General features: G+C 56.7%; 7 protein-coding genes across 7 annotated transcripts; 5 read left to right on the top strand and 2 right to left on the bottom strand.

Moving 5' to 3' along the window:
- Positions 1-594: 594 nt before the first annotated feature.
- Positions 595-1557, bottom strand: L226DRAFT_537179 (uncharacterized protein). The gene has a single exon (XM_067681271.1). It carries the CDS (start codon positions 1436-1438, stop codon positions 644-646), a length of 795 nt encoding a protein of 264 aa, XP_067532922.1. The 5' UTR covers positions 1439-1557; the 3' UTR covers positions 595-643.
- Positions 1558-2746: 1189 nt separating this feature from the next.
- L226DRAFT_152414 (uncharacterized protein) lies at positions 2747-3954 on the top strand. Its single transcript, XM_067672453.1, has 2 exons — positions 2747-3834; positions 3887-3954. The coding sequence occupies exon 1, from the start codon at positions 2871-2873 to the stop codon at positions 3654-3656; it is 786 nt and encodes a 261-aa protein (XP_067532921.1). The 5' UTR covers positions 2747-2870; the 3' UTR covers positions 3657-3834; positions 3887-3954.
- Positions 3955-4008: 54 nt separating this feature from the next.
- Positions 4009-4727, top strand: L226DRAFT_561828 (uncharacterized protein; the record flags this gene model as incomplete). The annotated part of the gene is made up of 2 exons (XM_067683460.1): positions 4009-4600; positions 4708-4727. The coding sequence occupies exons 1-2, from the start codon at positions 4039-4041 to the stop codon at positions 4725-4727; spliced, it is 582 nt and encodes a 193-aa protein (XP_067532920.1). The 5' UTR covers positions 4009-4038.
- Positions 4728-5890: 1163 nt separating this feature from the next.
- Positions 5891-6939, top strand: L226DRAFT_537176 (uncharacterized protein). Its single transcript, XM_067681270.1, has one exon. It carries the CDS (start codon positions 6267-6269, stop codon positions 6885-6887), a length of 621 nt encoding a protein of 206 aa, XP_067532919.1. The 5' UTR covers positions 5891-6266; the 3' UTR covers positions 6888-6939.
- Positions 6940-7306: 367 nt separating this feature from the next.
- L226DRAFT_524691 (uncharacterized protein) lies at positions 7307-7786 on the top strand (the record flags this gene model as incomplete). Its single annotated transcript, XM_067678908.1, has 1 exon — positions 7307-7786. One exon carries the CDS (start codon positions 7307-7309, stop codon positions 7784-7786), a length of 480 nt encoding a protein of 159 aa, XP_067532918.1.
- Positions 7787-9879: 2093 nt separating this feature from the next.
- L226DRAFT_152392 (uncharacterized protein) lies at positions 9880-10954 on the bottom strand. Its single transcript, XM_067672452.1, has 3 exons — positions 10752-10954; positions 10092-10661; positions 9880-10042 (listed from the first exon to the last, which is right to left on the bottom strand). Exons 1-3 carry the CDS (start codon positions 10794-10796, stop codon positions 9938-9940), a joined length of 720 nt encoding a protein of 239 aa, XP_067532917.1. The 5' UTR covers positions 10797-10954; the 3' UTR covers positions 9880-9937.
- Positions 10955-11421: 467 nt separating this feature from the next.
- On the top strand, positions 11422-13383 carry L226DRAFT_537173 (uncharacterized protein). Its single transcript, XM_067681269.1, has 4 exons — positions 11422-11532; positions 11800-12210; positions 12274-12673; positions 12736-13383. The coding sequence occupies exons 2-4, from the start codon at positions 11811-11813 to the stop codon at positions 13283-13285; spliced, it is 1350 nt and encodes a 449-aa protein (XP_067532916.1). The 5' UTR covers positions 11422-11532; positions 11800-11810; the 3' UTR covers positions 13286-13383.
- The last annotated feature ends 46 nt before the right edge of the window (positions 13384-13429 follow it).

Here is a 13429-nt window from a genome sequence, read left to right as displayed (position 1 = left end):
ACGCATCCATCGCATCCATCGCCCTCCCCCCTGCGTGGTTCAGCGCGCATAACGGGTACGCAGTCGCACTCCGCGGAAGCATTCTGTACGGCATCGGACTCGCGCTCATGCTCGCTACACATGTTACCCTTTCCTCCCCGCTCGCCAAGAAGGGCACGTCGAGCTCTCAGTCGTTCCCCGCTCCAGTCGGACGCGAGATGGGCATACTCGTCACAGTGCTCTCCGTGTTGGGCGGCTCAGTCGCTCCTGCGATCGGGGTTGTGGCTCTGGCTAGCACGGACGTCGGCGCATGGGATGCGCTAGTGGTTGGTGTGGTGGGCATGTCTATGCCTGTCGTCGCTCTTGTGCTGTTCGCGGTGGTTGGATATGCGGTCTTCCGACTCCAGAATGGCCAGCGGTAAATGTGTTGATACTGTAACATGCTGTAGCACTGTGCTGTCGTATCTGAAAGCATCTTGTCTCTACCAGGCTCAGTTTCACACCGCGCACCGATACCCAACTAAAACTTGCGGGAGCCCAGCAGGACGAGGAGGATCGAAGGTCATATAATTCCTCAGCTAACGACAGTCAAGTCCGTAAGGTTAACCGTTAGCTAAATGATGCTGGTCTCCCTGGTGAGTGGTATAGTGGGATTCAGCGAAGATCAGTGACATACACCGCATGCGACGAGGCCGGCTCCAACCAGACCGACACAGCCGACCACTCCGGCCACGAGAACAGGCGGAATAAGACCCCATAGAGAAAGCTGCGCCGCATGCGCAACAGTAAATCCCGCAAGCATGGAGGAGCTCGGAAGGATCGCGGTCGCGACGACGATGGGCATGTTCGCCAGGATGAACACATACGGGACATTCCACTTGATCGCGTCCACCCAAACCGTGAGGAAGAGGAAGGGCACGAAGAAGACGACGGTGAGAACGAAGCCGCCAAAGATGGCTGGGAGGATGAGTGCGGATATCTTGAGGGATACCCAAGGAGCGACATCTGGGCGGAATATCCAGAGACCGATGGATTGGACGAGGATGCTGTACGTCGGGGCTGCGCAACACAAGCCGAAAACGGTGAACGCGCAGTGTTCGAGCGTGTCCTTGTCGAAGGTGCTTTCGAATCGTGAGCGGTAGGTAAGGTATGGGGATGTAGCGCCTTCTTCAAGCCGGAGCGGCGTGCTGGACGCAGTGCTCAGTGAATGGACGGTGAGGCGTGGTGTACGAGTAGGTTCGCGCCGGGGTGTGGCGGGACCTCGTGTGCTGCTCCTGGAGATTCTCGGGGGAGTGTTCTTTACAAATGGACCGTCCGGGCGCAGAGAACTCTCGCAGCGAGTGTCGCTCCAGGTTGGGATAGGGGCGGAGTGGTAATGAGCCGAGCCTCGTCGCGAGGTCCTTGTGTCTCTTGGGAGAGAGGCGTAAGATGGTGGCGAGGAGGACGAGATGTCCTCCATGCTGGCGGAGATCAACAAGGGAGCAGTAGCTTCAGCGTGGTCTACGGAGCGGAGTAGTTGAGAGGGCATGACGAGAGGTGTCGGGCGAGATATGTTGTACTAGAGATTGCGTGGAACGTTGCGGACAATGTGAGATACCTGGGGAGTATGAGCAGGAGGTATATATGCAGAAAGAGTATACCAGGTCTTCTATAGTGAGCTTCTTGTTGGTTCAGAGAAGGTTCCTTGCGCGAGACATGAGGCGGTCCTAGCTGCAGGCTGTTGCAGGAGGCAACCTCATGATGGCGATGCCTGTTGTGCGAACCACATACAACAACTTGAGTAAAGCAATATACAGCACAGGTATGGCCACAAGAAGCTAGCGTGTCCTAGGAGAGCGGTGTACCGGACCATGGGGACAGTCCAAGTCGAAGTTGAGTACGGTACTGCCACGCGGACTCTGGCGTCACGGCTGCTAAATGCGACCGAGACGCTCGCCTCGACTCATCCTCGACGACGACCTGCAGTCGTACTATCTTGACAGGACACCTATCTTTGCTTGCTCCAACATCTCTTCTCTGTATCTGGTTACCTGGATGACTTCGTATCAGTGTCTACCGCATAGTCTTCGCTGACTACCCGCTGGAATCAACACCCTCTTGTCGACCGCTCGCGCTACGCTACTAATTCAGAAAATACACTGTTTCATGAGAGCACCCGGTTCACGAGCTGAGCCTATGTAGGACCATCGTTGATTGCAATTGGTGAGCGTGCAATTATATTCCACATCTCTCTATGCACTCGAATCGTGCCATTCCGAGCGCATGAGCATGTGCTGTGCACCCTTGGACATGCAAGCATCGCGTTCGCATCCGACGGCATCGTCGGCCCTAGGGTTCTCTCGCTCATAGTTGCGGTATTGGCGGTCGGGTTGGCTCCGAGAAATAGGAACATCTGTCCCCTTGATCGCCATTCTTCGGAAGCTGTGTCATCGATCTAGGTGTTTTGCGGTACGTTTGCCTATGCAGTCGAGTCCGTCAAGTCCCTCCTCGCATCAGCCTTGGGCATATAAGCTTGAATATCCTTGTCAGAGGCACTGCACTGCGTCCAATGCGACATATTTCTATGCGGATGTTCCTAGGGTGCAAGCGCTCCCCATCCTGTTCGCTATGGCCTGTGCAGTGCCTTGTATTCTGAAGCTTCTGAAGCTTCCGAAGGGTTCTATTGTCCCGCCCAGTCTTTGCGTTGTGAGGCTCATAAGACTTGAAGCCACGGTGTTTGTGACTGACCGAGATGGACAATTGCGAGCGCGCTCGTTGTCTCTGAGTCGACGGCTTGTGCCCGTGAACGGTATTATTCTGATACAAATACAGGACTGCTCCGTCGACATATATCCACCTCTCCAGGACCACTTGTTGCCAACTCTTCCTTCCCCTCTCTCGCCCCTCTGAACATGACGCGGTATTATAAGCCGACGTTCCCGGCTCACGACGATGCCTGGGACCACCACGACGAGATCTCGGAGCCGCCGTCCCTATCCAAACCCACCGACAAGCTCCTCTCCGACTCCGAGCACCCGTCATCCTTCATGGACCCTGATCTCGAATCCGCCTCGTCCGAGAAATCCTCCTCTGCAGAGCGACGACGCTGCTGCACACGGCTCTCCGTGCCAGATTGGACCGACATTTTCACCATCCTCCTCGCCTACGCCGTCATCTTTGGGCTCACCCTCGCCATCAGCCTCGCGCACTTCTTCGTCGGGGCGCGCATCCTAAAGTACCCCACGGAGGCCCTCCAGTACTCGTACGAGTATACGAGGCACTACCTCGGCGGAACCACCGTCACCCGTCACGGCCTCGGGGTGACCGGGACGTTCATGCGCTCTATCGCCACAGGCAGCGCGATCATGGCGCTCGTCTTGTGCGTGCTCGCGGGCCTTGCGCTCGCGATCTTCACGATTGCTCGCTGGAAGCGCGAAGTCAGTGGGTGGGCGGTGTACTGGGTGGTGACGATGGGGAGCACGGCGGTGGCGGCTGCTGTGGCGGGCGTAGGGGTCTGGTTGCACCCTGTGGAGGAGTTGAGCGTCGTCCACGCGTTCAGCGCAGGCGGAGCTGGGTTTGCAGTCATGGTGGTGCCGTTCGCGCTGTTCTTTGGGATCATGGGGCTCCTTGCAGGCGGCGGTGGGGATTCGTCCTTGTGTATTTCTGACTGTCTTCTGTGTTGTGCTGTCTACGACTAGGACTTCCGGACTCTGGTGTATCCTGTACATGCCTGAAACGATATGAATCTGACGCTAACATCGACTCGCAAGCGCTGTCTTCTGTCTAGAACATCGCTGCTGCACTCGCCATAACGACGTGGCCCTTCGGGGGAGGTGTTCTTCCTCAAGTCTCTTCATTTCCCGAGCACGACCACGGGCAAGTTGCTAGGTCCTCTTGAAGTGTTCTTCTGGACTAACAATAAGCTTAGGTAGTACGCTCGCCAGGAGCCGCCACCGTGCCCGGTTTCTATACGGACTTCCTCATTTCATCACCTTCAGGATGGTTGTATAAGTATGCGGCTTCACGAGAAGGACTATGCTACACGCGCACTGACACGCTGGGCTCCTAATCTTGGCATTTATGTCCAACATACAGCCCGAATCCCGTCCTCCGTCGCATTCATCGAGCAAGCTCAACCCTTCTTCGCTTTCCCAGTCTCGCTCACCTTCCCTAGAAGTTGCTAGGGAGCTCGACCCGGGGATATCAGCTTGTTCTCCCCAGTCGACACCGAGTCGAGCTCCAGACAAGAGGGCGCGTGAGGACTACGCCACAATTATCCTCCTCTTTTCCCTCGGTCTTCCCTACCTCGTCCTCGTCGCATTGCTCCCCATCCTCGCCCGCCTCATCCTACTACGCCAAGACCATACAGTTCCTGACCCGTACTCGACCATAACCTGCCGCGGAGACCTCGTGACAACCGCGATCGCCGTCGGGCTCGCAGGATACGTGCTGGTCGGGTCGTCGTTCTGGCTATTCCCGTGTTACCCTCGGTCGGGTGCCACTGGTGCTCCCCGGCGAGGGTGGATCCCGCGCGCGTTTATCTACTTGCTCTTCATTCTTACAGCATTCTTCTCCGAGCTGATTACGATGCGGTTGCTCTGGACGGAGCTGGTAAAGGACGGGTTAACGTCGGAGCGTGGTGGTGAGTTGATGGAGGTCGAGCTTGGGTTGGCCGTGGTAGCGTGGGTCGCGCTGGTTCTGGGTGATGTACTTGTTTGTACATTTTATGTTTCTCGTTTGGCTTCGAAGGTTACGATGGTTTGAGTTAGTCGTGAGGTTTTTCACGAGCACTGACATGGACACTCTTGTTACCTTTTGGGCTGCGATTATCTGGCTTCGTACCTGAGGTGCGTTTCCGTATCAAATTCGTCGGCTTTGATCAAGTTGACTAAAGTCTATCTACGCAGGAATGCATGACGTTGTGCTACATACCAGCAACGGCCGCTTCATCATCATTCCCCAAGCGTACATAAGGACCTCAAGTCCGAGAAGACCGCCCATAGTACAACCCCCTTCCCACCTCCCCCTCATGTTTGAGAAAAGCAACGCTCCCTATCCGATGAGCTCTCGCGACACGCAAATCCTCTCGTACTACGAAACCCAGTATCTCGACTCACCCCCGAGAAGTCCTATACGACCTCTAACGTCGTCGCCACATACCCATGAACATACCAATGTTCCCGCCACCAACTTTCACATCCGGACCCTCCTCCTCGCGGCCTCTTTCTCCTGCTTCCTTGTCTACCTGCTTCCGGAGTGGGCACACTCTGTCCTCACCCGTGCACGCAACGGATTCGGCAAAGACCCATATACTGCCGTATACTCGTCTCAGTTCGCCGTCAGACGCGTGGGACTAGCGATCCCATTCATCATTGTCCCACTCGTCGTTGGGGTGATATGGGTCAACTACAAGTCTTGCCCGGACGCGCGCACGGACTCCTCCACCGCGACCGTACAGTCGCGCCGGCCATGGATTGTCCGACGGCCTGTCCTCTACACTGTGGCGGTCAGCAGTGCGCTTCTCGTCGTGGTTATTTCTATGTCGGGAACCGGGTTCGCTCAGGATGTGCCAGGTGCAATTGCTGGTATGGCTGCGTGGTTGTCGGTCTTGATATGGCTGCTACTTGTGTTGCTGGACCAGGTCGTGACGTCGGCGTACGATGATATAGTTTCTGCGGATAGTACTGTTGAGGTAGTAGATCTGTGATTTTATAGGTTACTCTTGAATGTAGTCTAACTATCCGCCTGCGCTCGAGGTCATCGTGCGTAGTCGCAGGATGAGTAGAGCCTATGTAGGATCCCGAGATGGCCGGGCGGGCGGCTAGATTCCCATCAACAGCGAGGCCACGCCGTGACGCGAGGGGCAAGCGATTCACCGTCCTTCCTAAGTTCCTTCTCGCGACTCTGTCAACTTTCTTAGCTTGCCTCTATCATCTAGTTGTCTATCTAGGGAGACATGGAATTTAGCTCCCGCAGGGTCGATATTGATACAGGATCGTACTCAGTCCATATGAGGGGTGGTCGACCGACCTCAGTTCGACCTCAAGCCATCTTCAAGTTTGCTGCTTCTCCGCACACACAGCACCGCAGCAATACTCTTATAAGGATATCTGGGACGTCGAGGCTCACATGAGCACGCGTACTCTGCTGACAGGTGAGTAATCGCTTGGCTATCCTCCTACCCTACCCCTGTCGCCACACCCATTGCGCACACTTGTTTGCTGTCGTTTGCACGAGGAATGGGTATATAAGCCTGGTGTTTCGAGTACGTGCTAGTTGCCCTACATCCCTTCTCTTAATCATCCAAGATGTGGCGTGCAGACGACGAGCAGTCCGAGTCTGCTGGAAGCCCTCTTCCTGCTTCTCCCCGCGACCTCCGTCTCTCTTCGGCTTCGCCACCAGAACCCACTCCTCCCATGTATCCGCCCTCGTCTGGGATACCCGGAGCGTACCCGGAAACGTCCCTTATGCCCAACACCCGCTCATGGCCTCTCCGAGGCCGCACGGCCTGGAGCTTCGTTTGGCTGACTTTGTGGACCGGGCTCACGACGGCCGTCGGGAGGCTCGTCGTCCGGGATATACTGGAGGAATACCCCACGTACGCGAGCGGCAATGACCCGCTCTTCGTCTGCGCGTTCCTCCTGGGCAGCGCCATCCTCTGTCTCCCTCTGGCCGTTGGTGTGGCGGAAATGGACACAGCCAGTAGTGCTATATTCACCGTATTTTTCGCGTACTTTGGGTCCATGGTCGTCCCTCCTGTTGGGATACTCGCCTTGCAGTCGCTTGTATGCACCGTCGTTACTCCGTTGCAAGCGTTCGCTGTCGGTGTGGCGGGATGGTTCATGTGTACTTTCGCGTTCTTGCTGTTTACAATGTTCCTCAGCATTGTGTCGGTGTGCTTCGCGCACGATTCTCCTCTTTTGTTCTAGTTGTCCTAGTCATTCAGTCCTCGTGTTTCATACAATATCATGATCTTTTTTCAGTATCATACTTTTCCGATGCCGCGAGGAATAATACTCATGTTGATATAAAATAGTTCGTCCGGAACCGTTCGAAAAATGAAACCGAATGGTGGCGGCCTTTGGCACCGCAAGCCCTGGATGGCAGAGGTCCAACATATTTCGACGTCGATGATGATGAAGGGCATCATTCCGGGCGACGTAGACCCTAGATGGTGAGCAGCCTCCGTATCATCCACATGCGCTTCCGGATAGGCCGCGTTCTGCCTATATGACTGCGCTGTCGAGAGGAGACGGTGTGCTGCCACGGTCTCCGTCTCTTCTCATATCTCCCTGACACGCTAAAAAGCTTGGAAAACGTCTCTCATTGACCCTGCGACCGCTCGAACATGAGCATATCATCCCCCGTCGGACTTGTCCTGACAAGCTTCGCCTTCCTGCTCCTATGGAGCGTGGCGGCGACGGCCATGGGCATATTCCTCGCGCCCTTCCTGTGGCGCAATACTCGGGTCTACACAGATATCGCACATGGCGACTTCGTACTCGTTCTGCTCTGCGGAGGCGCAGTCCTGTGCGGGCCCTTCGTCCTCGTGGTTGCGAGAGTCGCGAGCGCGAGACGTCGGGCGACCTGTGGCGATCTCGCGGCCGTCTTCGCGTTCCCGGTCGCGATCTTCGTCGTTCCCATTGGGCACGTTGTCCTGCGCCCGGACGCGCTTGTCGAGGCTGGGATTGCACCTTTCGACGAGCTACTCGTGGGCGGAGTAGGGTTGGTGGGGCTGGTTGCGGCTTTCGTTGTGTTGAGCGTGTTTGTGGGGGTTGTGGCGATTCCGTATGATCGTGTCTCGGATGATCGTAGCTGGTACTATTGACGCAACTCTGTGCTTTGTTCGTTCACCCCCTGCGGACTGTACGTGGTGTCTTTGGGGAGGTCGTGGATGGACATCATATGCACCCTGCGGACCTTGGACGCTAGCTCGGGTCCCTCTTAACGTTCGTCGAGGTCGAGTGGGGGTTCGCTGTAGCGGCAGGACGCTTCGTTGCGATAGTGGCTTCTACGCATCTCTCGTCGTCATAGTAGCCTTGCAGGCGATACGTCGGGATTTGTGCTTATGTCGCCTAGCGTTGCGTTCCACCTTGAACTCTATTGTTGGGTGTCTTTCATGACAATTCCTCGTATTTAACGGAGGCACAACCTGGTCCTTGAGTCAGACACTTCAGCCCACCCGTTTCTCCGTCCGTCTCCGCCCGTCTCCGCCCGTCTCCGCAATCACCACTTCCTATCACACTTTCGCAGCGCAACAGTCTATCAAGATGTCGTACCATGCTCCTGATCCCCAGACATACCCTGTTGGCGAGAAAGATGATGTTCAACCGTACTCCGCGAGTCCTTCGGATATCTCACCGCTTCCTCCGCCGGAACGGGCGAAGACACACGACTTCGGTCCTCCTCCACTCCCATTTCATTGTCCCACACCACAAGTACCCCTTGTCTTTTCACAAAAACAGGCCACGCTCCGAGTCCGACGAGGCCTCTTGAACAAAGCCACGCGTATGCTCCGGTCGTTGGGTGCGAGGCCGCTCATGGCCGCTTGCGCCGCAATCATCCTCTCCGGGGTCCCGCTCGTAGCCGTCATCCTCACCCTCATCGGATGCGCTCTGGCAGACTCGGCCGGGATCTACAAGGGCCTCCCGGTGGGCAGGTTTTGCCTCGCCGCCATCGCCATGGGGCTCATCCTCGGGATCATCCTCACAGTCCTAGCCTGTATCTATATCCAGTTCCTCCTAGGAACGAAGAGACTCCCGTGGCTGCGGAAGCGCGTGCCCGGGGTGGTGGGCTGGGGAGTCGCGTGCGCGTGCGTGTTTGCGCTCCCGGCGGGGTTGCATGCGTTCCGGTGGTTCGCGGCGTACCGCGGACATACGGGACTCTTGATTATTGCGGCTGCGCTGGGGTTGGTGGCTTCGGCTGCACCGTTGTGTGGTCTTGCGTATGCGGTGGTGATGGGAAGACGTACTAGGAGTGCAGAACGGGGTGTACGTGGCTCAATGTAGCATACAGATCGGATTGTACCCGAACCTCTGAATTATCATGCTATTCTGCAAAATACTTGCACTGTGAGTGGACGAGAGAGAGATTCGTCCAGGCGGTACACGTCGTAGTACTGTCGTTTCGCCACAGTGTCTCCCTCGCCACACCCTTCTGGGCTTCGCGGTCACGCTGGACATCAGATGGTGTTGTGGCGGTAATCTTCACGGAAAGGATGGGTACTGGACTCTGTACCCGTCGTCATACTAGCCATTGGAGCGAGTTCGTCGTCGTACAGAGTTCCTTGCAGGCATTGTTGACATGCGAGATGAGCCCTAATTTGAGACAATATGCAAGAAGATACTCGCTTATTGTCCGTAAGTGCAGAATCTTGAAGACAACCTGAACTGATAGGACTTTTGTTTGAAGGCTGTCTGGGTGACCGTAGCCTGGTACGGTCCACGACGTGGTATAAAAATCATGGGGTACCTGATTCCGCCTATGTTGCACACACTCCTCGCTTTCCCTCGTCTACCTCCTGTGCGCTCGCACTCACATCCATGATGATGTTCTTCCGAACCAAAGGTGACGACCCTGTCGAGGAAAATACTGCCGCCAACAGTGACAGAGTAAACCCCATCACTATCATCCATGACATCCATGAAGCCTTCCCACCCGATCGTCGCCCGAAGTCTCCTCCACCCCATCTTGACACGGAGAAGACCCCATACAATACCTACATATCCTCTCCTGAATATGGCTCCGATGCGATGGACCTTTCTCCTATCAATGAAGGGGACGCCTCCAGCTGGAGGAGCCAGCAAGCGGCGGGGCACCCGGGTCATCCGTTTGTCGCTCGGTCGGGAACAGGGCCGCCGGTGACTCGAGGTAGCGAGTACGAGCCCCCAATGCCAGGGACCCTGCATATCGAGGAGAGACGCGCATCATGCTCCTCAGACTCCGCCGAGAGCAAGAGTATCGATCTATGTCACCTATACTACACGGAGGATACTCGGGGCTCGTCGCCATGGAACGCAGACTCACCTCCGCCGCCATCCCATGTTTCACCCGACTTTCCCAAGCACCCATACGAGTCTAGGTTCTATGAGGACATCAGCATCCAAGACGAGTCCTCTCCGACTCGGACTCACCGTGAAACGCACAGACGGGACGTATTTCAGAGCGTTGACCTCTCCGCTGTGCTGCCCGTCGGAGTACAGCCGCAGAGTCAGACGGCAGGTCCGCGTCGGAGCGCCCCAAGCTGGGTTTGGGTGATAGGCTCTGCAGCTGTATCGCTGTGCCTCACCGCGCTCCTGGCATGCCTTGGCGCTACACTCTTCAACGGCCTTGCCGCAGAGCACCTGCCCGTCCGACAAGCTGTCGCTGTGGCGGCCGTCACGGCCTTCATCGCGCTCATAGTCGGAGGCTGTTTCTTCACTCTTGCGGTGATCTCGAGGCAAGCGAAGCGTCGCAATGCAAGCTCGGCGCATCGGACGATGAATCTTGTCCCGGAGATGGACTCTGGGAAGGAGGGTACGAGGTTGCAGGACGACCTCGTGGCGCAGGTAGTCTGCGCGGTGTTTGCGATAGTCGCGCTCACTGCTCTCCCGCTGGGGATGGCGGTGTCCGGAAGGCCGTCCGGATTTGGGCCAAAGGAGGGCATCCTGGTGAATGGGGTGGCGATTGGGATCTTGTGTATGGCGTGTATGCCACCGGGTCTCCTGTTCGTGATATGTATACGGAGGAAGAAAGATGCAGATTAGCGTTTTATGATAGCTTTCAGATTTTAGAAGGAATTATCAACCAAGTACCTTGCTGGCGAGATTAGTAGGAGTCGCACGAATGGCCGCCCCCATCGTCAAAGGCCCGGGAGAACACGGCCCCGGCCGAGGCTCCTTTATGCAGACACTTTATACATGCGTCGCTACATGCGTGGCTGCATGTAACTTCATATTGCCTGTCGAAGGAGCGTTGTTGTCGATCCAGAGTGTCCAGAGGGTTATGCATTATCATGATGGTCAGAAGACAAGCTAGACGTTTCCTGTACCGCAGCCGCAAGCCCGGCCCGCAACCTCCGGCGCTTACTATGTATGCGAGACTCTGAGTCTCCGCTGCTCGTCTCCGACCAACGACTGTCGCCTTTTCTGTTTCTATACGGACTCTGGATGGCCCACACGATCTCTCTGGCTCTCTTGTAACTGTTCTTTGTCTGCTTCCTAGCTGCAATCGCTGCGCGAAGGAGCTCCGACGTTTTATCTTGCCTAGCAAGCAATCACCGACTCAACCATGTCGCACGACATCAGAGTCACCTTCCTCGGAACGACGAGCGGAGGAGGTCCAACAGAGACGCGGAACTGCTCCAGTCTCGTGGTGGATGTGTTGGGAAACGGCTCGTTGTGGAGTATGTATCCTCCGCCTGCCAGTATTCGTACGCAATCGCATCTGCTCGATGAGCCTGACATGCCGCAACCTATGTAGTGGTGGATTGTGCGGAAGGAACTGTGCGCCAGTTCGTGAACCAACCGAACCGGCCAGGACAGTCTCGTCTGAAAATTGGACGCGTTACGAAAATTTTCATCACACATATGCACGGTGAGTACGATACTCTTCAGCTCTCTCTGAGTTGATTCTGTTATGTGATACCAAACCCTCCGTCTTTCTTGTCGTCGTTGTGCCTACAGACGATGTGATGCAAGGGAATCCTCCCAATTTGTCCACGTGCTTCAAAGTCCCCGATCCATGTCACAAAGTACTCAGAGCTACTCCTCGCGAATATATATGTCTATCCATGAACTTGTGGCCTAGTGTTCTTCTCGGTGCGCTGGGATTCTCAGACCATGCTGATCGACACGTCGCTAGCTGATCACACTATGGGCACCCTGACTTTTCTCCGCACCGTCCTCGGAGCTCCTCCTGCTCCAACCAAGTCCAATGCAACTATCCCTCGACCGAACCGCCGCCCACCACAAGTCGAGGTCTACGGTCCTCGCGGCATCCGTCGCATGCTACGGATGCTCTGGTACACCACACACACGCATAGTGAACGCTCGTTTGCAGTACACGAGCTGCTCTTCCCTGGCCAGGAGCCATCCGTACCTGCCGACGTCGAGGATGACAGTAAGAACCCCGTAGACGTCCGGCGTGAGAGCGAGTGCGTCGGACGCGATATCTGGTGTACTGAAGATGGCTTCTGGCGGGGTGTCGTCTCGCACAACCCGAAATACAACCACTACGGCGCGGTCGTAGATGCGGGTCCCATCCTGCACCGAGGTACATTTATCCTCTGCACCATCCGCGTCTGCATGTTGATGCTTAGCACTCTTCTCCGCTCAGACCCGTGCATAGGCTATATCATCCGCGAAGTCCCTCCGACCCCGTTCCACCCAACTTCCCGCATCCCGCGCAAACTCGTCATCCTCGGCGACACGCACGACCCATCCCCGCTCATCCCGCTCATCCACGCCGACCCCGTATATGCACTCGCGCTCCCCGAGATAGACGTGCACAACACGGGCACGTGCGTGCGTGTACCCGTGTCGCTGCTCGTGCACGAGGCGACGGACGCGTACATCCCGCGCAGGATCGACCCAGACGAGCGCACGGGGCGGAACCGCACGCAGGAAGGCGTGTTGCAGAAGATTGTCGAGAGGGGCCACAGTACCCCGGCGATGGCGGGTGCGTTTGCGAGGCGGGTGGGCGCAGAGAGGTTGGTGATGAATCACATTGGTGCGAGGTGCGTCTTCGTCTTTCGCTGTATGAAGAGGTTGAGAGGGTGACGGGTGACGGGTTGTGTAGGTTTCCGGCCCCGAGTCAGCATGGCCCGCGGATGAGAGAGCGGTTCCGCGAGGCGTGCATGCGCGAGATCGAGAGGCAGGCGGCGGAAGCTTGGGTTCCTGCCAATGGGAGGCATGCGCTGGTGAGACCCCAGGCTGCATGGGACTATCTTTCGATTGTTATACCGCCGAACCTGCGCCGCGCCCCACCGGATGAAGGCGACGAAACCGACGAACGGCAAGCTGAACAAGAAGACCATGAGCGTGAGGAGGAGGACGAGGAAGATGAGAGGCAAAGCGTCATCTCCGTAGACGTCGAAGAAGTCGATGCCGAGGCGATCGTGGCGGGCCCGTCAGGCGTCATCGCGGACATCGAGATGCACTCGAGCTCGGTGTCGGTGCACTATGAGCGAGGTCGAGGGCGTGGTGGAAGAGGACGCGGGCGCGGGCGCAACGGAAGAGGGTACGATCGTGGCGGAGGTCATGGTGGCGGTCGTGGTAGTGGTCGTGGCCGGGGGTACCGCGGCTCCGGGGAGGCTAGGGGTAGTTACCGTGGTGGCAGACCTCTGTAGGGACCGTGGTAGAATTTGAGGAGCGGGGCTGTGAACTTCGAACGTTGTTCCTGTTTCGCTATTCCGGTGCGTTTCGCTATGCTGTATATGATATCTCGCCGCTCTCGAGCTGATTCTATTGTGACTTGTCGTCTGGTTGAACAA

The sequence above is a fragment of the Lentinus tigrinus genome (assembly GCF_003813185.1).
Source record: "Lentinus tigrinus ALCF2SS1-7 unplaced genomic scaffold L226scaffold_23, whole genome shotgun sequence".
NCBI lineage: Eukaryota > Fungi > Basidiomycota > Agaricomycetes > Polyporales > Polyporaceae > Lentinus > Lentinus tigrinus.
This window is presented reverse-complemented; position numbering and strand designations above follow the sequence as displayed.